General features: G+C 35.6%; 1 protein-coding gene across 7 annotated transcripts in view; it reads left to right on the plus strand.

Annotated features, from left to right (window-relative positions):
- LOC107752132 (protein unc-13 homolog A-like) overlaps positions 1-20,214 on the plus strand; it is a 74,360-nt gene extending 54,146 nt beyond the window's left edge. For 2 of the 7 annotated variants that reach the window (XM_016568002.1, XM_016568003.1), the window contains exons 21-45: positions 1,592-1,633; positions 2,479-2,605; positions 2,865-2,961; positions 4,132-4,275; positions 5,249-5,326; positions 5,487-5,564; positions 6,501-6,521; positions 6,740-6,778; positions 7,054-7,080; positions 7,281-7,301; positions 8,177-8,206; positions 9,716-9,742; positions 10,374-10,388; positions 10,710-10,730; positions 12,828-12,854; positions 12,971-12,991; positions 15,534-15,622; positions 15,981-16,127; positions 16,940-17,063; positions 17,902-17,946; positions 18,026-18,097; positions 18,407-18,554; positions 18,676-18,732; positions 19,857-19,949; positions 20,084-20,214. In XM_016568002.1, the coding sequence (XP_016423488.1) occupies positions 1,592-1,633; positions 2,479-2,605; positions 2,865-2,961; positions 4,132-4,275; positions 5,249-5,326; positions 5,487-5,564; positions 6,501-6,521; positions 6,740-6,778; positions 7,054-7,080; positions 7,281-7,301; positions 8,177-8,206; positions 9,716-9,742; positions 10,374-10,388; positions 10,710-10,730; positions 12,828-12,854; positions 12,971-12,991; positions 15,534-15,622; positions 15,981-16,127; positions 16,940-17,063; positions 17,902-17,946; positions 18,026-18,097; positions 18,407-18,554; positions 18,676-18,732; positions 19,857-19,949; positions 20,084-20,214 (1,721 nt within the window). The remainder of the gene's footprint in view (positions 1-1,591; positions 1,634-2,478; positions 2,606-2,864; positions 2,962-4,131; positions 4,276-5,248; positions 5,327-5,486; positions 5,565-6,500; positions 6,522-6,739; positions 6,779-7,053; positions 7,081-7,280; positions 7,302-8,176; positions 8,207-9,715; positions 9,743-10,373; positions 10,389-10,709; positions 10,731-12,827; positions 12,855-12,970; positions 12,992-15,533; positions 15,623-15,980; positions 16,128-16,939; positions 17,064-17,901; positions 17,947-18,025; positions 18,098-18,406; positions 18,555-18,675; positions 18,733-19,856; positions 19,950-20,083) is intronic. The other 5 variants (XM_016568004.1, XM_016568005.1, XM_016568007.1 and 2 more) reach the window with 5 other exon arrangements.
- Positions 20,215-24,137: the final 3,923 nt, after the last annotated feature.

Raw genomic sequence — 24,137 nt, forward strand, 5'->3', positions numbered from 1 at the left:
TACTTTGATGTTAAGTTGTGTCATTTTTGTTCAATGAACAAATGATCTTAGGTTTATGTGTATTGTATCCAAGCATTAAGCGTTTTGAAAATAAAGCAATGAGCCCCAAGAAGCCGTGGTTTACAGTGAATTTATAACAGTTTCGCGTCGTGCCTAACAACGCCCCTTAGCTGTTATAAATTCACTGTAAACCACGGCTTCACAGGCTTATTGCTTTTATAAAACGGTTATTCCATATATGTAGTAAGGTTTCACAAAATAAAACAGCAAATAAAGTGTAATGATATTAATAAAAACAGTATTCTTCCACCAAACAATGTAGTTCGTCAGAAACAGTTGTGGTTCCAACAAAGTGGTTGCCAAGCAACACACAAAGTAAACAAAGGTGTATGTTTGTAGAGTAATTTACAACAGCTTCGAACGTGGCTCAACCAATCAGAATCAAGGACCGGAACTATCCGTTTTATAATCTACACTTTTGTAACATTTTATTTTTTCTACCTTTTTTATGTTAATTAACATTTCTTTGCACGCAGTTTAGTTTACATGAACATATTCCACCACCAATTCTTTGACCCTACTAAAGCAATAAGCCCCAAGAAGCCGTGGTTTACAGTGAATTTATAACAGCTAAGGGGCGTTGTTAGGCACGACGTGAAGCGGGCTTTTTGCTTTTAGAAAACGGTCATTCCCATATATGTAGTAAGGTTTCACAAAATAAAACGGAGCAAATAAAGTGTAATGATTTACATTATTTTATTAATAAAAACAGTATTCTTCCACCAAACAATGTAGTTCCTCAGAAACAGTTGTGGTTCCAACAAAGTGGTTGCCGAGCAACACACAGAAGTATACAAATGTGTATGTTTGTAGTGTAATTTACAACAGCTTCGAACGCGGCTCAACCAATCAGAATCAAGGACCGGAACTATCCGTTTTATAATGTACCTTTGAGAAGTAATGTGAATTTGCAATTGAAATGAGTTGTGATTCCAACATATTAGGCACTGCCTCCTGAACAGCTTCTGTAGCTTTGAAACCAAGTGGAATGTTAGTAGAGTTAAGTTGATCAAGTACAACATCTACCCTACATCCTCCTTACTACCTCGCCACAATTATGTGGGCCAAATTACTGAGTGTTGAATAATAAATATGGCCGGTGTTGTGTTAATGTGCTCATTCTTGTGACTATGCACATGATCGACTTGTTTTTGCAGTTAAGTTTTAATAATTTTCAGTGTGGGCAGGGGAGGGAGGGAGCTTTGCATTGTTAAGGTTTCATTTCAAAAGAGCAAAGCAAATCCTGTTTTCGATGATAAAACCCTTTTAAAAGTTCAAAGCACTCTTTTTGGTCTCGGAGTCCTCACTCTCTCATTGCTACAGCAGAGTTAGAGTATAGAACCCCCTGGTTTCCTTTTAGATCTTCCAAGTAGGAGTAAACTAGAGTTAGACTCCTCATTGGAAAAAATGATCTTTTCCTTTTGATGCCAGCATCCTTTTCTTTTGAAACCACCTCTTTCATTGCACACCTGTACTTTGTTTTCTGTTCTTCATCTCTCCATTCTCTCCTGCCTTGTTTTCTTGATTTTAGCACCTTCCACATTCCATATTCGCAGACTTGATTTTTATGCTGGTAAGACATACTGTATGGTTAAGTCTCTGTGAGAGTTTATGTGTGCACATGTAACACTACTGTTCAGAAACGTTTGCGGCATGGTAAGATTTTTTCATGCATTTGAAGAAAGTCTCCCCAAGGCTGCATTTAATTTATCACAATTAAATGTAAAATAAACATTTATTTCTGTTATGTTAAAGCTGAATTTTTCTTTATTTTTAATTATTGTATTTTTTTTTTGTTTACTTTTTATGGTCGATTTTTTTATTAGCAACTTTATTATTATTATTAGTGTTGAAAACAGTTGTGCAGCTTAATATTTTATTAGCAACTTTATTATTATTATTAGTGTTGAAAACAGTTGTGCAGCTTAATATTTTATTAGCAACTTTATTATTATTATTATTAGTGTTGAAAACAGTTGTGCAGCTTAATATTTTTGTGGAAACCATTATACATTTTTACATTGGGAATGTAATTCTGAATATAAAATTCAAAAGAACAGGCATTTATTTGAAATGGATTCTTTTTTTGTAACAATGCGTAATCCTTTACTGTCACTTTTGATCAATTCAATGCATCCTTGCTAAATAAAAGTATTAATTTATATATCTTTTTAAAAAATCATACAGCCTTCAAACTTCTGAATTGTAGTGTGTGTGTAAAATGCATTTTTAATCATTAGCCTCTGTGAGTGAGTACAGCTAGGGACTTTCAGATAGAAAAAGCAGTTCATTCTTGGTTTATAGCTTGTTGAAGAATACATTTGTTGAAGCCGAAGGAGAGTAAATGTTTACTGGGTTAAATTCGTGACAAGGTAAGATGAAATTAAATCCGTCAACTCACGCTTGTTGTTTCCCCAGAGCATGAGAAGCTGAGGTTGTGTAAAAGTGCGGACTACATGAATCTGCATTTCAAAGTCAAATGGCTCTACAACGAATACGTCCATGACCTGCCCGCCTTCTCCGACACCGTCCCAGAGTACCCATCGTGAGTCACACTCTTCCAGAGCATCTTTAGCTACACTTTTCTCTCTTTTCTTCAAATAACCTGCAGTTTGTTCTTCTTTTGAGTAGGTTAATGTTCTCACACACACACTGTCATCACCTACAGTCTCAAATCGACTGGGATCCCTAGTTGATGCTTTCCTCTGTTGTTTAAATGCTCTTGACCACTTGCTGCTTCGCTGCCCTCCTGCTTTATTCCTCCTCCTGTTTCTCTACATTTCTTTTTCATTTCCCATCTGTAGGTGGTTTCTGCCATTTGTTCTCCAGTGGCTGGCTGAGAATGAGGAAGTGTCGATGGAGTTTATGCATGGAGCCCTTGAGAGGGATAAAAGAGAGGGGGTATGGTTCAGAAACTGCTGTATAACCTTTCTGTGTGGTCCGCTGTCTTATATATGGCTTCTTCGCTCTTGGTCTACCAGGCTTTAAAACAAGCCTTGTCAAACAAAATTGCTGCTTGCTGTCTACTATCTGTTAGAGGGATGATTTTTCTCCAAATTGCTAGATGTTTTCTTTTAGTTATGTAAAGGGCCAATTTAAATGGTTTTGAGAAATGCTTTCTACAATGCGTTCATCATTTATTTATTTATATATTGTATAAAATACAATATATTGTTCAAAATTTGTAAAATAAAAAAATATATATATAAAAATGTTTTTTGAAAGAAGTGTCTTATGCTCTCCAAGGATCCATTTATTTGATCAAATATATGGTGAAAATACTTATATCGTGAAATATTATCACAATTTAAAATAACTGTTTTCTATTGTGATATATTTCAAAATGAGATATGTTTCTTTTCCTCTGATGGCAAAGCTGAATATGCTGATTTGGTGCTCAAGATTTTTTTTTCTGCTTAAAATATTTTTGTGGAAACCGTGATGCATTTTTTAAGTTCAAAAGAACCACATTTACTTAAAACAGAAATCTTTTGTACCATTGTAAATGTTTTTTTTGTTGCTTTTGATCAATTGAATGCATCTTTGCTGAATAAAAGTATTAGTTTCCTTTTAAAATAAACAGCTCTTTTGGGCCTTGTCTCATACTTTCAATCCTAAAATATGTAAATACATCATAAATATATGAGCATTTCATGTTTTAAACTATGATAATATAAACAAAGACTGAATTTGAATGTGTATTGTGTTAAAATATCTATTTTTATTAGTTTCCACCACAAACCATTTTGCCCCAATTTTCCCCCCTGAAAATTAAAGCAAGGGCATGCCTAAGATGAAATGTGATTTGTGAAGAAAGCATAAAAAAATCAAGTTTCATATTTTTAGCATAATTTCTAATCAACATGTAATTTTGTCAAATTATGCAAAAAGGTGTAAAAATATGATTTATTTCTGTGTATTTAGGATTCATACAATTTTGTTGTTCATTGCACAATTCTCATGACATTTGGATGACATTAAGTAGAAATATTCAATAAAAACAAACAAACAAAAAGTTCCCGTAGCTAAAGAAACATCTCCGACTAAAAATCTCTCCTGTCATTTCCACAGTTCCAGCAGACATCTGAGCATGCTCTGTTCTCCTGTTCGGTCGTGGACATCTTCACTCAGCTCAACCAAAGCTTTGAAATCATTAAGAAACTAGACTGTCCTGATCCTGCAGTGGTTGCCCAGTACAATCGACGATTTGCCAAGGTGAAGATCAACAGACCTAAACCCTACTATATACTACATTCAAAAGACGTTTCCAGAGAAACTGGAAAATAGACAAGCAGAGACTGACAGAAAGATAATAGACGGAAAGTCGAGGCAAGAGAAATATAAGCTGCTGGCACACAGAGTGTTTGTCTTTAGACCATCACCATCGGTTTCTCAGCCTGTGAGTCATATCTAACTTAGACGTCTGACGCAGAGACATCTTTGTTGAAGCCTACACAGGTTTTGTAGGAGCTGAGATGCATTTACATTTCATTCGATTTTAGTAAAGACAGTGACTAAATACTAAATACAGTTATCTGACATGATCGTAATCATGGCATTTTTATCGGTAGTCAGCATATTGAGGTCTATTTCAGGGAACAAAACAGCAACTTAATGCATCTTCAACAAAGTCCATTTGTTTTCAGACTACCAGTTCAGTACAAGGTGTAGTTCATTTACTCTACATACCATTTGTGACCCTGGAGCACAAAAGCAGTCTTAAGTCGCTGGGGTATATTTGTAGCAATAGACAAAAATACATTGTATGGGTCAAAATTATCGATCTTTCTTTTATGCCAAAAATCATTAGGATATTAAGTAAAGATCATGTTCCATGAAGATATTTAGTAAATTGCCTACCGTAAATATATCAAAACTTAATTTTTGATTAGTAATATACATTGCTAAGAACTTCATTTGGACAACTTTAAAGGCGATTTTCTCAATATTTTGATTTTTTTGCACCCTCAGATTCCATATTTTCAAATAGTTGTATCTCAGCCAAATATTGTCCTATCCTAACAAACGACACATCAATGGAAAGCTTATTTATTCAGCTTGTATAAGCTGATGTATATGTATAAATCTCAATTTCAAAAAATTGACCCTTATGACTGGTTTTGTGGTCCAGGGTCACATTTAGGTGTAATAGTGTTCTTTCTTTTCCTTTTCCCCCTTTCTCAATCAGACTATCACCAAAGTGCTCCTGCAGTATTGTGCTATTCTAACCAAGAGTTTCCCCTCTTACTGTGAGAAAGAAAAGACGGTGAGTGTTAACAAGCACACAAACACTATATTTGTACCCAATTTTTGAACTCACGTCTGTTAACATGCATTAAGAGTCCAAGTAGGTCTAAGTTCTGTCTCTCTACATGTGTATATTTATTTTTCCTTGTGCTGTTCGCTCTTTCCTGCCTCTGCTGCAGCCCTGTGTGTTGATGAACAACGTTCAACAGATGCGTGTGATGTTGGAGAAGATGTTTGAGTCAATGGGAGCCAAACAGGTAAGTGAAATATGAAGTTATTACCGGCCTTTTAAGCTTTTTTTTTTTAAACTGTCTACAGATACAGCACTACAAAAACGTTCTGTGGTGGTACTATTGTAAACTGACATATAACAGGGAAGAAGCCATTCAAATGTCCAGGAAACTATGGTTACCAATGGTACTTTTTTGTTTGTGCAACAAAAATGTGGTGCCTTATAAGGTACACTATCGTTCAAAATTATGGGTTTGTGAAGATTTTTCTTACAATTTTGAAAGACGTCTCTAATGCTGACTAAAACTGCATTTATTTGATCAAAAATACAGTGAAAACGGTAATATTACAAAATAAATTATTAAAATGTACAATAACTCTTTCTGTTTTAATATATTTTAAAATACAATTAATTTTTGTGAGGTCAAAGCAGCCTTTACTCCATTTTTTTATGTCGTCTTATCAAAGAACAGCATTTCTTTACTGTCCCTTTTTTATCAATTTAATGCTTCCTTTCTAAATAAAACTAAAAACAATCTTACAGACCTTTAACATTTGAATGGTAGTGTACCTCATTTAGCCAAAATCTAAAATAGCATCACGTTACCTCAGGATGCACCGAATTACTCTGAATTTGTGTGTAATTTTTATGCTGCTTAGAGTATCGAGTTATTTGCTCGTGTAACTGGAGAAACTGAAGTGTATGGTTTTGGTTTGATGACGCTGGGCCTGCTGGCATTTTGTGCATGATATACTTGTGGTGAGCAATGAACTGAATGTTTATTATCTGTCATGAGTTCGTCCAAATGTTCCACATCTTTTTGGAAATACTGGTGAATCATCTGCTGCATTTCTATTTTTTTGACGTCAGTGTGTTTTTTGTTGCATTTTTCTGTAGATATGTGTGTGTGGTGAATGTTTATAGTAGCTGAGCTAACCATATGCATTTTATTTGTGTATAGTGTACTGTTGAGGAAGAGCGGGTAGGTGAAGCGATGTATTTTTGAGATAGATTATCCCTATAAACCCTCTGTGTGGTTTGTGTGCCTTAGTAGGTGTTGTGTTTAGACTCTTTCACTAGGTTGCAGTGCCCTTTTTGCACCACCTTATGCCACCCAAATTATTCAGCCCTCTGCAGTGTTGTTCTCTTAGTATAAAATCCCTAAATCACTTTAACGTTGATCTCTATTTTCACTCCCAGCTGGAGAATGAGGAGGAGCCTGAGGATGATGAGGAGGAGGTGTGTTGAGAGTGTTTATGGATAGGGTCCAAAATGAACTGCTAATTACCTGCCAATCATAAGTGAATTGAGAAAATTTAAATTTAGAAAATTATGGTCCATCGTTTTTATTATGGTGCTTGGCCGCATTTAATATTTTGGTCTTCTAAACTATCATTTAAACATCTTCCAGTTAGACAAAGATGTGTGTTTGTGTATGCAAATGCGAATGTAGTCTTGTTTGAGTGTATGTGTTTAAAGCTAAGGGTTTTTTTTTTTGGTCTCCCTCTGCTCAGGCCATCACTGATGATGAAGGCAATGAGGTCTGTACACTCAACACTGCGGTAAAGAGGAGTGTGTGATGCTATGAATGTGTGTGTGTGTGCGCGCATGTGGGAGTTTTGCCAGATTTTGTGTAAATCAACAAGGCAGTGAAAGTCTTCTGCTACTACCTAGCACCTTCTTTCTTTTTTGTTCTTTGTTTTCACTATTACTCATCTTGTTCTTTATTTTTCATTACCAGTCGGATGAATCAGATGCTAAGGTGAGAAGCAGGCATACGTCTCACCTGATGTGCTTCTTTATGAAGCTGTTTATCAAACATATGAAACATTATAAATGGCTGTTCACACTGACAGAGATATGCAGTGACAAAGCGACCGGATGCAATACAGCAATTACCATACAGTTTATGCTTACTAGCACACTGACAGTACAGCGACTTCTTAGCACTGAGATTTTCAACAGAGCAGATAGTTGCACTACAACTAAAAGGTTTGGGGTCATTGAGTTAAAAAAATAAATATATATAATATATATATATATATATATATATACACATACACACACACACACCCTTCTTTCTTTGATTGAACATTTGGGCGGCGTTATGCAAATCTTCCCACATAGTGACGTAGACATGTGGGGGCGTGTTAGAACGAGCCGTTTTAGGTAGGCGTGGTTGACTCTTAACTTTTATAAAGAATATCTCTTTGGATTTGAGACTTTAGTCTTTGCAACTTTACAGATCTTCTTTATGCACCAAAAGCTTGTAACACTCCAAAGAGAAAGGACAAATTGAAATCGCATCATATGACCCCTTTAATAAATATAAAGTTCCAAACAACAGCCTATTTTTTTTTAAATGGAAGTTTGTTTGTTTTTGTTACCATTGAAGTCTTTGCTCTCATTTTTGATCAATTTAATACATATTTTCAAAATAAACTTAATTTCTTTTCCAAACACAAATAAAATCTTACTGAGCCCAAACCTTTTAACAGTAGTGTAAGTGAAGCTGCATTTATTATTTTATTTTTTAAATTTATTTATTGATTTTTATTTTATTTTATGTGCGTCATTGTTTTAATTGTTTACTTTATTATTTTTGTCTGACTTATGTATCTTCGTTTTTTCCATCAGTCTGGCATTTCAGATTCAGAAGGATCAGAGGTATGTTAAGAGATCATAGTCAGTGCTTTTTAAAGATGGACTAAAATCAAAAGCTCGGCTGATATACAGTACAGTCATCTGTCTGGTTTTCATTTACTCGTTCATTCATGTTTTGTTTTTGTGAAATGTATTTAGAGATTGTGACAGACTAAAGAAAATACAGGATTTGGCGAGTAAATGAGGACAATGTTCGTTTGTCTGTGTTCTAAACTGTCTCTTTAAGACTTTAGGTAGTTAGTATCTGATAGAGCAGATGGGTCTTTAGATTGCAGTCACACACATTAAAGCCTAATTGACCCATTAAAGGCAGAGTAAGTGATTTCTGGTAGCCAATGTTGATATTTGAAAACACCAAAACAAACATGCCCCTACCCCAAAAGGGTCTTGCCCCTATTTTGATAGCTCCGCCCCACATATACGTACGCAACCCAGGCAACGATTAGTTCTGTGAAACAAAGCAAAACCAATGTTACACCATGTCTACGGACGTGAGTGGCGCGGCGCTTTTCATTCAGACCAACCCGAAAAAACCAACAAGTGGGCGGGCAATATGTTAATGTTTCATGTTGACCTCAACATGAAACGTCTTGGGATTCGTTTTAAAAACGACTCGTTTCAATGATTCAGAGTCGACTCTTTCTTTTGAGAGACAACTTTATACACGGTGCACTTTCAGATTTAAAACTCGGCTGGATGTTTTCATTCACGTAGAGCTGTGTTACACACTGCATGAAAGGTAATTTTCAAAAATCCATAATAGGGGCACTTTAATTGGAGGTGAGTGAGTACTCTGTGTGATGTGTCCTGTGGAGTTTGTGTTCTAGACGCCAGCTGTGATGTTAATTCATTCAATGTTAATTCATTCAGCATCATTACATAATACAGGCTAATTAAAACACAGCTCCACATCGTGACTGAACTGCAGGGTTACACCATGAAATATCTGGAAAGTCCGTTGAATAGAAATTACCTTTCAAATCGTACTGTAGGGGTGAATTCACCAAACAGTTGATGCACTTTTGAAGGAATTGTTCACCCAAAAATCAATATTTGCTGAAATCTACTCCCCCCTCAGAGCATCCAAGATGTAGTTGAGTTTGTTTTTTTATTGACGGATTTAGAGAAATTTAGCATTACATGACTTGTTCACCAATGGATCCTCTGCAGTGAATGGGTGCCGTCAGAATGAGAGTCCAAACAGCTGATAAAAACACCACAATAATCCACACCAGTCTATTAATGAATGTCTTGTGAAGTGAAAAGCTGCGTGTATGTGTGAGAAACAAATCCATCATTGAGGCATTATAAGAATCCATAATAAAATTTCCTCCAGTTGTCACGAATCAGTTATGTTTTTATCAGCTGTTTGGCGATTCGTTCTGACGGCATCCATTCACTGCAGAGGAGTTGGTGAACAAGTGGTGTAATGCGATTTTAGCAGGTTGCTATTTTAAATCGGTGGCACACTGGACTGTAATTGGAGAATGTATGATTTATTTTTATTTGTAGATTGACAACAAAGAAAAGGAGAATAAGGTTGGTTTTGTAAAGATAAAAGTCAACCCATTTGACTTCAGTGGCTGTATTGTGTGTTGTGAAACCCTGTTGGTTGTGTACCTTTCACTAGTTTGTATCGTGCTCCTGTGATTGTGGTTTAGATTGTGGTTATCTTGTTGCAACGTTTTTTGATCATGGGCCGTCTTTTATTCCCATAGTTTCCTGTCCACCCTCAAGTATTGTATAAAAAGTGTTCAAATAATGATAGTTAACTAAAGATTAGTTTTGGGACCGTGTTGCCAATCAAAAGAACTGAATTAGAACAGCAGCAGTTTTCGGCTCAGCAGGCACTCTTCTAGTGACGGCACCTAAATGTGAGTGCTTTGCTTTGTGTTATTGCGTCCAGGCATTTTTAAAGCCAGACATGTACAGACATTTTTCAATTAATTCTGCATTTTAAAGATGACGCTGTGAAGTCGTGGTTAGGCCAGTTTTTCAATCCACTCTGTGTAGCTGTTTTTAATGCACAAGTGCATCCTATGTGAATGGCCCCTTGAGCATTGGGCTGCTCCTGTTCAAAATTTCAACTTCCTTCTCTCCGTCACCCTCACCCCCTGCCATTCATCCATCTGTTATTGACTGTTGTTTCTCCTTTCATCTGCATGTACAGCTTGACAGGCAGAAGGTGGGTTTGTGTGAGCTAAATGCTTTAGTTTGATGTATGACAGTTGTAGTGAAGTAGTCAGTGTCGTCGTATCAGATACTTTGAGCAGATGAATCAAATATTTAGGGAGCCAGATTCTTCTCTTCTATTTAACTTCTTCCTCTTATTACCCGGTAGAATTATTTCTCTAGATTCTTCTTTCCTTCCCTTCCATTCTGTGTGCGGAAGATATTGTGGTGTTTGAGTTCATCTATGTGCATATTTGCGTTTCGTAGCTCTTTAAACTTTTTCTTTGTTGGCTTTCATTCTTATTGTCTTTTTGTTCATTCTTTCTTTCTGCAGTCTGTTGCTAAGAAAGAAAAGGTGTGTGCACCTACATTATTTTGTAATATTGGTACTTAAAGCCTCTGTGTGTGTGTGTATGTATACAGTATATAATGCACCTAATGTCTATGGTGGTCACAGCCCTGGGGATGAATATGAGTACTCTGAAGTGACAGCAATAATCAATCAAAAACAGCTCGATGGAGTGCAGCTAAAGGCATGAAATAGAACGTAAAGTCTTGAGATGACTTTTTAAAAGTTTAACTAGTTCACACTATCCTAATAACGCAGTGCTTGGGTTGCAAGATGCTGTAAAAAACATTGCGCTGCATGTAGCTCATAGACAAACAATTACAAAAATTGTGCGGAAAAAATAAAGTAGCTTCATTATTTTGAAGTGAAAAGTTCAAGTTCGACCCCTGGAGTAAGATGCCACCCACAGAATATACACAAGCATATGGTCCCCAGTGGCATGTTTTTTGCTAGTGTTTTATTGAGATTTTGTAATTCCATGTATAAGATACATTTCAAACATAAACTTTATCATAATCTTTAGGCCATTTGGGTGGAATTATTAAATCTGAATTTATTGTTTCTTTCAATTAAAACTATATTATAGTGTAATAGAGATGTAACTCTTTTGACAATACTTTCAAAATGCATAAATATACACATAATACACTAACATATAAGTTTGGGGTCAATAAGAGATTTTTTTTGTATACGTTTATGCACACTGAATTAATCAAAAGAGACAGTAAAGACATTAATAATGTTACACAAAAAAACTGAAGAAATGTATCATGGTTACCACAAAATATTAAGCAGCACAACTGTTTTCAACATTGATAATAATAAGAACTGATTTCTTTATTTAATGCTTTTTTTGTGCAGCAAATCTGTTTCAGAAGATTTGTTAAAGATTGTTAAAATTTATTAGAATGCATTATGTTCATGTTCATGGACACTGAAGACTGGAGTAATGATGCTGAAAATCCAGCTTGCATGACAGAAATAAATTACATTTTTAATTATAGTTATTTAGAAATATTTACTGTATTTTACTGTATTTTTTATGAAATAAATGCAGCTTTGGTAATCACAGAGAGATGTCTTTCAGAAACATTTAAAAATCTTACTGACCCCAAACTTAGTGAAACAGTAGTGTATTTGATTTAGTATTATTCATATATATAACTAATAATTATAGATATGGTTATAGTTATAGTTATGTATATATTATGTATATTTTAACATAGTCATTAAACATGTAAACATATTTTGCATCTGCCCCAGGTTCGGGATCATCTTCATGATGTTAATGTTTAGCTATAACAACTAAATTAGCAAATGTTTGCATTTATTTCCCTTAATGTATTGAATAATGCATCATTATATGTGCTCATTTAGATTTAGCTTGTAAGTGCCTATAGTTTCTATCTTGTGTGTTGATTTGTGTATGTTTCTTACTGTTTTCAACATTGATAATAATAAGAACTGATTTCTTTATTTAATGCTTTTTTTGTGCAGCAAATCTGTTTCAGAAGATTTGTTAAAGATTGTTAAAATTTATTAGAATGCATTATGTTCATGTTCATGGACATTGAAGACTGGAGTAATTATGCTGAAAATCCAGCTTGCATGACAGAAATAAATTACATTTTAAATTATAGTTATTTAGAAATATTTACTGTATTTTTAATGAAATAAATGCAGCTTTGGTAATCACAGAGAGATGTCTTTCAGAAACATTTAAAAATCTTACTGACCCCAAACTTAGTGAAACAGTAGTGTATTTGATTTAGTATTATTCATATATATAACTAATAATTATAGATATGGTTATAGTTATAGTTATGTATATATGTATATATTATGTATATTTTAACATAGTCATTAAACATGTAAACATATTTTGCATCTGCCCCAGGTTCGGGATCATCTTCATGATGTTAATGTTTAGCTATAACAACTAAATTAGCAAATGTTTGCATTTATTTCCCTTAATGTATTGAATAATGCATCATTATATGTGCTCATTTAGATTTAGCTTGTAAGTGCCTATAGTTTCTATCTTGTGTGTTGATTTGTGTATGTTTCTTGATTTATGTGTTTGTTTCCATGTTCTGGCATCAGGGGGAAAAGAAGGACAAAGAGAAGGAGGTTTGTGCACACACACACACACACACGCTGTTTGTCTGTGGTAGTGTTGCCTTATAGTCTCTGGATCAACTGGACTCTGTGTGATATTGAATGTAATTTTGTTTCTCTGTCTCAAGGATGAGAACACGACCACAGAGGTGGGTGATGGAGCTGAGGTAATAAGCTGATGCACGTCTGTGGGTGTGTGTGTGTGTGTGTGTGGTGCTTTCTAAAACATGATAGAACAAGTTTGTGTACACACACACACACACACACACACGCTGTTTGTCTGTGGTAGTGTTGCCTTATAGTCTCTGGATCAACTGGACTGTGTGATATTGAATGTAATTTTGTTTCTCTGTCTCAAGGATGAGAACACGACCACAGAGGTGGGTGATGGAGCTGAGGTAATAAGCTGATGCACGTCTGTGGGTGTGTGTGTGTGTGTGTGTGGTGCTTTCTAAAACATGATAGAACAAGGTCTCATTAGTGTGAGGAGCAAGTGTGTGTATAAAATCTGATGGGAAGGAGAGATGTGTGCTGTTAGGCTGTGATCCTGTCCGCAGGACTCCGGCACCTCATTGTCAGAGTCTTGTTTTTAGGTGGAATAGGATTCTTGTGCCCTGATGTGACATAAAAACAATTACCCATAATGCAAAGCTTAAGTAATGATGTGCCTTAGGCAAATGATATGATTTAGCTGTTGTCAGTGAATAAACGATCATTGTTTTGGTAAACACAGTAACAGATGCTTATTAAACTTTTTTCTGCTGTCTTGGAGTGTTTTTCTAGAGCATAAGTCTAGAACACTCATTAGGACAGTCCATGTGTTTTATGAGTAGTTTAAAGTAGTCTTGTGTCACCAGGCTTTTGACTGAAGTCTGGTCAACTTTGCTACTTATTTTGGAAGTTCGGATCATTTTAATGACTTGAATCTTTGAATCATTTTCAGCAAAATAAGCAAATTCTCATTTAAGTGATTTTGTGTAGTTAATTTAAAATGTTATATTTTCAATAGCCAAATTCCTCACACACCACATGCGTCATCTTTAATCATACTCTGAATTCGAAAATCATTGTAATGCAACCAAGTGATACAGTTTTCTGCGTTTTTTTGGTCTGAGTCTTTGATTGGTCATGTGACAGACACATAGACTCTGTACAGAACAAAAAGCATTCAACTACATATTTGGATCATGCTGTGCATTCATGAATAAAAGGATTTTGAACATGCAAGATCTTGATAAAATGTACATATCCAGAGAATTGTTCCAGAGTCATATAAAAAATTTTTTTTAAACATTTATGACTGACCTAAACTTACCAAAACCAACCACTTTTTTTTTTTTTTTTTTAAAGTACAAATTAGTAATTTTATGCAGCAAGGATGCATCAAATTGATCAAAATTAATAGTAAAGACATTAATATTGTTACAAAACATTTCAAATAAAGACTGGAGTTATGTCTGTTGAAAATTCAGCTTTGGTATAACAGGAATAAATTTAAGCAGTTTAAAATGTAATAAAATAGAAATCAGTTCTTTTAAATTGTAATAACATTTCAATGGAAGCCCGTTTCCGCCACTGAATAAAAAATAAAAAAGGTAATTGCGGCTTTTTATCTCACAATTCTGACTTTTTTCTCAGAATTGCGTGATATAAACTCAAAATTGCGAGTTAAAAAGTCATAATTGTGAGATATAAACTCGCAATTCTGAGAAATAAAGTCGCAATTCTGAGAAATAAAGTCAGAACTGCGAGATATAAACACAATTCTGACTTTTTTTTCTCAGAATTGCGAGTTTATATCTCGCAGTTCTGACTTTATAAAACACAATTACGAGTTATAAATTCAGAATTGTGAGATATAAACTAAAAAATTGCGTGGTATAAACTAAATTCTGAGAACATATCAGCCCCCCCCCACCCCCCCTCATTCAGTGCATTCATTGGCCACAAGTATTTGTTGACTTAAGCCACAATTAAAAATGTAACAATTTCCACTAAATTTTACAACCAGAAAGTGTCCAAATAAAACTATATCTGAAATAAACGAATATATTTGTATACGTTTGCTTAAAAAGCTTGCTTTTTTTAATGTAAATAGCATTTGGTTTGATACTTTATCACAATGACGTTCTCACATTGTGGTTCAAGTGCCCAAATAATGAACGGGGCTTTATTGGTGCTTTCCGTCTTTGAATAGCCATAGGCTAGAAGACCGAAAGCAAACAAAACCTACTTATAAGTTTTCTCTGTTCTACCACCCTGAACCAAATCTACATCCCTTACTGTCGATATTGTGCAATGTTTTAATTGTCCTTTCTCAGCAGCATTAAATTGGATAAACAAATTTTACCTAGGTTCATTATGGGAATGAAAGCGTAACTCCCTCACTCTTTGTTTTGGTATTTTTTACACCTGCTTTAATAAAGCTGTTGTTGAATCTGACAGATATATTGCGGAAGATTTTTCTTACCGTTGAAAAACGGCTTTAATAGAGAATGTTTCCAATTTGTTTCACTTCCCTGATGCTGATGCACTTGCAAGAACCATGACAAACAGACATGGTTACATCTTTTCCTTGCCTCTCTGCGCCTCTGCCTAGTTTAAATTTGATATTTTCTATTAAACTAGCACTTCTTCCCGTGTGTGTGTGTGTGTGTGTCTGTGTGTGTGTGTGTGTGTTATTCTCAACAGCTCGACTCGGAGGCTGCAGATATCCTCAGTGACCTGCAAGGGAAGCTTAATTCTGTTCTGGATAACCTGAGTGGCATGTTTGCCAAAAGGTAAACTTAATTTTCTGAGCCTGAATTTAATCTGAATATCATTATTACAATGCTTCTGAGTGTTCTGCTTTGTCATAATAGCTCTGTCAGAAAATCACTATTATTTTTGTTTTTATTTCTTTTCTTTTTTTGCTTTAATTCTAAAAATATTTTATTTATTTTATTTTGATGCATTTTGAATGCATCTATAAACACAAACTATAAATGAATACAATATAAACATTGCACTACAGAAAAATCTATTTTGGAAATAGTGTCGTTATCTCTGTCGTCTTGCTTGTTGGACTAATTTTGAATCTTCAATTTTTTCCCCACATACCATTCCTATGTCCCTCTCGCTCTTTCTGTATGTGTATAGTTTCCAGGCTCGTATGAATGCATGTGTGCGTCAGATGGCGGAGATCCTGTATCAGATTAAAGGACCTCTGAATCAGAACACTTGTAACACAGCGGAGGCTGATGCAGACAACGTACTGCGGCCACTTATGGAGTTCCTCGACACAAAGTCAGTTCAGCTCAACTTCCTTTAGTAGCTTTTAAGACCAGTTTCAGATCAGTTGTCAATTTTGCCACACTAAGGGTCTCCATGTGCGCCTATTTCTGTTTCTTGGCACACTTGGTATTCTAAAAAAGAGTAGAGAAAAGTGAAATAATAACCTGTCATTAGTTCAGTGGTTCTCAAACGTTTTTGGTCGCGCCCCCCTTTAAACCTATAAAAAAATCTGGCTTTTTATTGTGGGTTTCATGCTGTCCGCTAAGGCATAGGACACACACAGGCTTTCCTCCTCACCAACGACATTAAACACCGTGTCTACACCGGACGCAAGCAGCTAAATACAGTAGAACCCATTATAATCAGTGACGCTGTGTACACTGCGACACGACACGCCAAATCCATAAAATGATTTGCAACGGTCGCTTTGTCGCGTCCAGTGTAGAGCTGTTGTGGCGCGACATGTGTAGCGTCCGGTATAGACACAGTGAGTGAAGCCGAGAGCAAGATATGCCTCGTCATATTTTCTGCATTTGAATGGCCAACACCTGCCTGGGTCTGTGCGACTTCATCTATGGCTTTTCTCTTCCCTTTCACAAACCGATCCATCTCCCATTCTAAGTTACGACCTTTGGCTGTTTACTGTTTTATTTATTTTCTTTTTCTGCTGATGGCCCGCGCCCCCCCTGGCGGGCATGCCCCACACTTTGAGAACCACTGCATTAGTTGAATAGTACTGTATCTCATAAATTCCCCAGAGAAATTCCTCCGACTGCCGAATGTAAAATGTACATACACGTGTCTGTTTGCGATGTGTGTTGCAGCCTCAGCATCTTTGCGGACATATGTGACAAGACTGTGTTGAAGCGTGTGCTAAAGGACCTCTGGAGGACTGTTCTGATCTGCATGGAGAAAACGATTGTGTTACCTCAGAGCAGCGACAGTATAGTGAGCTATTTTACAGGACACATATACATGACGTTTAGTGTTAGACACCTAAAAACTCAATTCATGACACAAACAGTACTATGATTCTCTGTCCCTGCTCTCAGAACACCATGTATGCTCTTTTACTGGCACAAAGTGGTCATTATCAATGCTTATTATTATTATTATTTCAATTGTCAGTGTTAGTATACTATCTAGGAAAAGCAATGAGTACAGGACTCAAGCATTCAGAAGTGACAGCGATGATCAATCATGAAAACACAATAGTTCCTTTTGTGTTATTTATTTTATTTATTCAGTTTTTATTTATTTTAGATTTATTTTATTGTAGAATTTTGCATTTGCAAAAAAAATAAAAATAAAAAGATTGTCACAAAAGAGAAGTGACAGTGGTGATTGATCATGAAAATAATTCCATAACATTTCCTCAAAATGAAAATGTTATTTTATTTTTACCATATTTTATTTTATTTCTAAATTTATTTAATTTTTAAAAAGAGCCAAATTTTTCTTGTTTTTCGAGAAGCCCTTTTCTAACTGGTGGTAACTTGTCTGATTTGTTAGACAGCAATTTCTACAGTGTTTTTAAGTTCAAACTATATTTTAATTGAGATGGCTTCTGCGCTGCTTATGGCAAGTTGTTGTAATAAAAATGTCTAGGAGATAAATGTTTGCATAGTATTAGACTTATACTTGTACTAGAGTAGACAACATGGCCATAATGGCCTTTCTATAGTTAACATACTTTTGACATTTAGGATGTTAATAATACAATATTTTTCAGCCAATACTGGCAGGCAGAGGTTTGAAATAATTTGTCATTTTTTTATTATTACAGGGAGCTCAACTTCTTACTGCTGCTAAGGAACTGTCTAAACTAAAGGTATTAACCATAAACACTTGAAAGGTATAATCTATAGCCTAAGGCAGTGGGTGTGGCTAATGCTTCTCTCTCATTATAGGGAGGGGTGGAGCCAAAGAGCTTGTCACCAAGGCAATGTGTGATCTTGGAGGCAGCACTGGATTCAATCAAGGTGTGTTGGTGGATCTGGCATGCCTGCTGAGTTCCAACACGTTAAAGTGTCGAGTGTCTGCTTAAAAACAGAACTGTCACACCAAGTCAACACATTGCACACTAAGTGTTTGGGTTCTTGGGATCGGTGCGTCATTAAAGTGTGTGGGAAGGAGAGAGAAACTGAAAGAGTCTGAGAAAGCTGCTCACCACAGGCATGACTTCTCACACGTAATATTGTGGTCAGACAAAATAAGTTACTGTGAACTGTAGCACCTTTTGCAGAAGGAAATTCGTGCTAATTTTCTCTCTCTAACCTGCTACTGGGTAGATCTTCTTCCATGCTGGTGGAAACGGTTTAAAGAAAGTGTACCTGGAGAAGAGCCCTGAGCTGTCGTCGCTGCGTTATGCTCTCTCCCTATATACACAGACCACAGATGCTCTTATCAAGGCGTTTGTGACAACACAGCATGCTCAGGGTGAGATACATACACTTGCACACGTTCAGTGGCTGACTTTTATCAACCCTTGCACATGGCCAATCTGTATAAATTATTTGACATTTGCAAGATTTTTAAAATGAAACATTTTTTCTTGCAGTTCAAAATGGTATGGGCATCAGGATCACCCCCAAGGAGAATGTTCGACCCGACAGAGGTGGGCCGAAGATTCGTTCATCCTTGACTCTTTGAAGGGCTAGAAAGAGAGAGAGTCTGAATTAAATACAGAAATATAGGAAATGATGGGGAAAATGGAATAAATTAATAAAATAATAAAAAATAATATACAATAAATTAAAGTATACATGCATACAATCAAAAGTTAAGGGGTCAGTAAGTTTTTTTTTTTAGTCTCCTATGTTAAAAAGGCTATGATAATTTCACCAAAAACAGTAAAATAGCAATATTGTGTAATATCATTTTAATTTAAAATAAGTGCTTTCTATTTTAATATATTTTCAAGTGTAATTTATTCCAGTGATCGCTAAGCTGAATTTTCAGCAGCCATTGCTTTAGTCCTCAGTGTCTCCTCATCCTTCAGAAATCATTGTAATATGCATTTTTGCTGCTCAAGATATATTTCTTATTATTCGTAGCGGTTTTTAATTGTTAAATTTTTTTCACGTTTGTTTGAAATAGAAATCCTTTGTAACATATTGAACAGTAGTGTGTTAATATATGTATGCATTTTTTTGTGACTGCATATATATATATATACACATTTATCAAAAATATTTTTCAAAATTGACTCTCTGATGCCTTTGATATTTTTAGCATTTTATGAAAAGATTTAATTTCTCTTCCAACAAATCCACTGCTCATTACTTGATTGTTCATTAAATATTTTGTCTAATTTGATTACGCTTAAGCTACCACTAGTTTTACTATATCATTTGTCATGACACATTTTACAGCATTTCATTAAAATCCGTTCCTTAGAATTCCATATTTTTAACCACACTCACAGTATTAAGTGTGAAAACTACATACTGTTTGTGACCCTGGAGACCCTGGAGTCTTAAGTCACTGGGGTATATTTGTAGCAATAGCCAAAAATACAGTGTATGGGTCAAAATTACTGATTTTTCTTTTATGCCAAAAATCATTAGGATATTAAGTAAAGATCATGTTCCATGAAGATATTTTGTAAATTTCCTACTGTAAATATATTAAAACTTAATAATGACCCTTATGACTGGTTTTGTGGTCCAGGGTCACATATATTTGATTATAATATGTTGAATATACAGTGTTTGTGAAATGAAGTGGTTTGATTGACAGGCTCTGGGGTCCAGCGGCCGATTGGGGAAGTGGTGATTCAGCTGGATTTGTCGCCCCCAGCTGGAAACACTGAGCAGAAACTCGGCGTCCGAGGTGAGAGCACTACAGCAAAGAAGAGCTAAATTTAGGACTCTTATCTGTGCATTTAAGTGTCTGGTGAGATAATGACGATTTAATCAAGTCCCCCTGGTGTCTTTTTATGAACTCTTTATCTCTTTCTCTTCCAGTGATTGCAGTAAATGACATGAAATGGCAGACCTCGGGGATGTTTCGTCCATTTGTGGATGTTAACCTGGTCGGCCCACAGCTTACAGAGAAGAAACGAAAATTCACAACCAAATCGAAAAACAACAGCTAGATGCGAGAGTTTTGTTAAACATGAGTCTATGGGCTCATTCCACATGTTCTTCGTGGCCTTCTGAATGGGAGGAGTCTTATAGCAGGGGGAGTGGTCTAACAAGATTGATTTACATTGGCTGCCTATTCTTTGATTGACAGGCACAGATATGCACATTTAGACACGTTTTTCTCTATTGGACTTGTTCACTAATGTGTTCTTGAAATCTTATCTGTGATACCTTCAATACATTCATCACCGTAACTTGAAAGACATTTCTAATACTCCAAAGATCATAGTAATCCCCCCAAGTCTCAAAACAGATAAATACGCAAGTAAATAAAGACAAATATAGACCAGCCAGTAGTGCCAGCCAATGAGAAGGGATGTACTGTATGAAACTTTGTTTACCTTGTGCCAAGTAGTTTGTATGCTCTCTTTTTTGAGGTGTAATGGAGTTATGGTTCGTTTTGTTTGTAATATATGCACAACCAAACAGGCGTAAACACAGCCTGTAAAGTAGACTACCACGTGTGCATGTATTTATTGTAAAATCCAGCTTTTGGTCATATGTTTATTTAGGTTTTGTCAATATGTGGAAAGCTATTTATGTACTTTAAGCTATGGAAGAGATCACAGATTGAATTGATATTCTGAATTTATTTATAAATTATTTATGATTTAAAAAGATTTACTCTGATCTTTCTTTCTGATGCACATTTGGATGCATAGATCTGTGGTTGTAAAACCTACACTCATTCTTTCTAACTTTCTATATGACTATGGTTCTTCCTCTTAAACCATTTCCTCTCTTCCTTTGTCTTTAGCATTTAGCAGCAGAAACATGTCATTTTGAGTGTTCCTTCTCTCTTTAAAAGTTCCTCTAGAGCAATCCGATCCTTGCCCAGCTTTGTTGTTCAAAACCACCAGGCCATTTCACTCCTTGACCTCTGCTTTAATAAGGTGACCTGTTTTAAAAATCAATGAAACAGAGGTAAGACTCGTTTCTGTATTTCTGTATATTTTGGTTTTAGGAGTCCCCAACAACAGGTTGACATGCATGCAAGGTCAAAAAACACTTTCATTTGTCTTATAATATGCATTTATTTTTGCCTTACTTGCTCAACGACAACCAAACGATTCCTTTAACGATTAATTTTTCCAAACCCCTCCTTTGCGTGACGCTAATCGGCGGTGGTTGGTCCGATTGGTCTCATTTTCATTTCATCTTGCCTTCGTTTCAATGATTCAGAGTCGACTCTTTCTTTTGAGAGACAATAACTTTATACACGGTGCACTTTCAGATTTAAAACTTGGCAGGATGTTTTCATTCACACGGCATGAAAGGTAATTTTCAAAAATCCATAATAGGGGCACTTTAATGCTGTGGCATATAGGCTACTTTTTCACATCTAAAGTAAAGCTATTTACATGGAAAAGTGTTTAATGACAGTAAGTACTCTGTGTGTGTGTGTGTGTGTGTTAGTATGCTCAAGAGTGTTTAATAGTTCAGATTAGTATGATTAACCTGTTTTCTTTTCTTTATAATAAGGTTACCTATAGTCATTTCCTCATAAAACATGTTGCATGCATTTTTGAGCAGTGCTGTATCAGGACTATTTTAATGATTATTCACTTACAGGACGGAAATAAGTCACTGGCCTGCTTCCTACCTAAATTTATGCTTGAATACTTGGTTATAGTTTGCGGACAAATTCGTTCCCAGAAGTGAGCAAAATATGATATATATATATATATATATATATCCGTGGACTTGCTTGACTGTGTAACTGATTATATTTAGCTTTATATAAAAACAGCAGTCCTTGTTTAGATGGTTAAGTAAACGTGTATATTGTGTGTGTTTAGTCTGTGTGTGGCCTTGTGGTCATAGTGAACATGCTCAGTACTGCTGTACTTTGTCAGTGGTTAGAGGGATGGGGGAAAAATGGCTAGCTTCCTTTTTTGGTGTGCAGGAAATCGATACTTTTCTAGCAAGTAAGTGGGTGAGAGAGAGAGAGAGAGAGACTCTGAGAGATGTAGAGTTCTTAAAAGTTTGACAGTCTGAGTTTTTTACACAGGAAGACAAGAGTAAATGTTACCTCAGATTAACTATCACTAGAGTGGAGCAAGAAAGAGAAACAGAAGAGAGCACTCCAAGTTGCTGCCCCTCTTCCTTGTTTATCTAGAGTGTGTGTTGTGGGGTCTCTCTCTCTCTCTCTCTCCCTCTCTCTCTGTGTGTGTGTGTGTGTGTGTGTGAATGAGTCTAGGCTGGATGCCTGCACTCCCTGTTTCCCATCAACGTAAAGTGAGAGCAGATGGAAGACTGAGAAGCGAGAGAAAGGAGGAGGAGAAAGAGAAAATAAAAGGGCAAGACAAAGAGGAGGAGACTCTTTGGCTGACTTTGGCGATCTCTGGCTGGAGAAAGAAGTGCCACACTAGACCTACACACACTACGATGTCACTGTAGGACATTTACGGTAAGAATCCTGAGGGTAAAGGTGGGGTCAAGGTCAGTAGAGGGGGATTCGTCAGACAGTCCTGGAAAACACAGGAAGTAAACTTGTGGGTGTGAGTGTGAAAGAGTTGTTCGTTTTTTCTCGTCTGTCAGCAGTCTTAAAAGAGGGGTGGGAAGAGTGAGAGGTTCATGTAATACACAGCCTGAGGAGGAGTTTTGGTTTTTGTTTTCGTTGGTAATATTTGGTGTCAAAATAGACTAAAAACGTTGAGGTGTTTTGAAATTTGCATTCTGTTGGACTGTACAACTTTTCTAACCAGCCTGCTGTCAGAGAAACATATGGCACACAGGGTTTAACTCTCCTGAAGTTACCAGGTGAGTACTGATGTAAACCACTGCTGTTATTTTGTGACAAAAAAAAACTTTATGAATACTTGAATGAATAGTTTAATTTGATCACTTTTTCACAATAGTGATAACACAAGATTAAATGTTTGAAATTCTACGTAACTCACTGGAAGCATCTTAATTTTGGCAGGTCATGTAGTGTACTACACCTCAAACTGACTTGTGTGTCTGTTTAGTGTGGGGTCTCTAGGGATTATATAATATAAATATAAAAACGATATTATATATATATATATAATTATATATATAATGATTGGTGGGGTCAAGGTCAGTAGAGGGGGATTCGTCAGACAGTCCTGGAAAACACAGGAAGTAAACTTGTGGGTGTGAGTGTGAAAGAGTTGTTCGTTTTTTCTCGTCTGTCAGCAGTCAATAATAATTTATATATTTAAAAAAATTGCTTGAGCATCAAATTATCGTATTAGAATGATTTCTAAAGCATCTTGTGACACTCAAACCTGGAGTAATGGCTGCTAAAAATTCAGCTTTTCTATCACAGGAATAAATTACACTTTAAATGTATCAAAATACATCATATTTCACAATATTACTGTTATACTTGCAGTATAATTATACGAATTTATTCCTGTGATGCAAACCTGAAGTTTCAGCATCATTACTGCAGTCTTCAGTGTCACATGATCCTTCAGAAATCATTATCATATGCGGCTTTATTATCAGTGCTGGAAACTGTTGTGCTGCTTAATATTTTTTTTGGAACCTGTGATACTTTTTTTTCAGGATTCTTTGATGAATAAAAAGTTCAAAAGAAGAGCATTTATTTAAAATAGAAATATTTTCTAACAATATACACTACAGTTCAAAAGTTTGGGGTCAGTAAATGTTTATTCTTTCTTTTTTTGAAAGAAATTAAAACTTTTATTCAGCAAGGATGTGTTAAATTGATAAGAAGTGATAGCAAAGATTTATATGGTTAGAAAAGATGTATATTTTGATTAAATGCTGTTCTTTTTAACTTTTTATTCATCAAAGAATCCTAATAAAAGTATCACCGTTTCCAAAAATATATTTGGCAGCACAACTGTTGCCAACATTGATAATTCTAATAATAAATCAG

Source organism: Sinocyclocheilus rhinocerous, unplaced genomic scaffold, assembly GCF_001515625.1.
Source record: "Sinocyclocheilus rhinocerous isolate Xijiao unplaced genomic scaffold, SAMN03320098_v1.1 scaffold1312, whole genome shotgun sequence".
Taxonomy (NCBI): Eukaryota; Metazoa; Chordata; class Actinopteri; order Cypriniformes; family Cyprinidae; genus Sinocyclocheilus; species Sinocyclocheilus rhinocerous.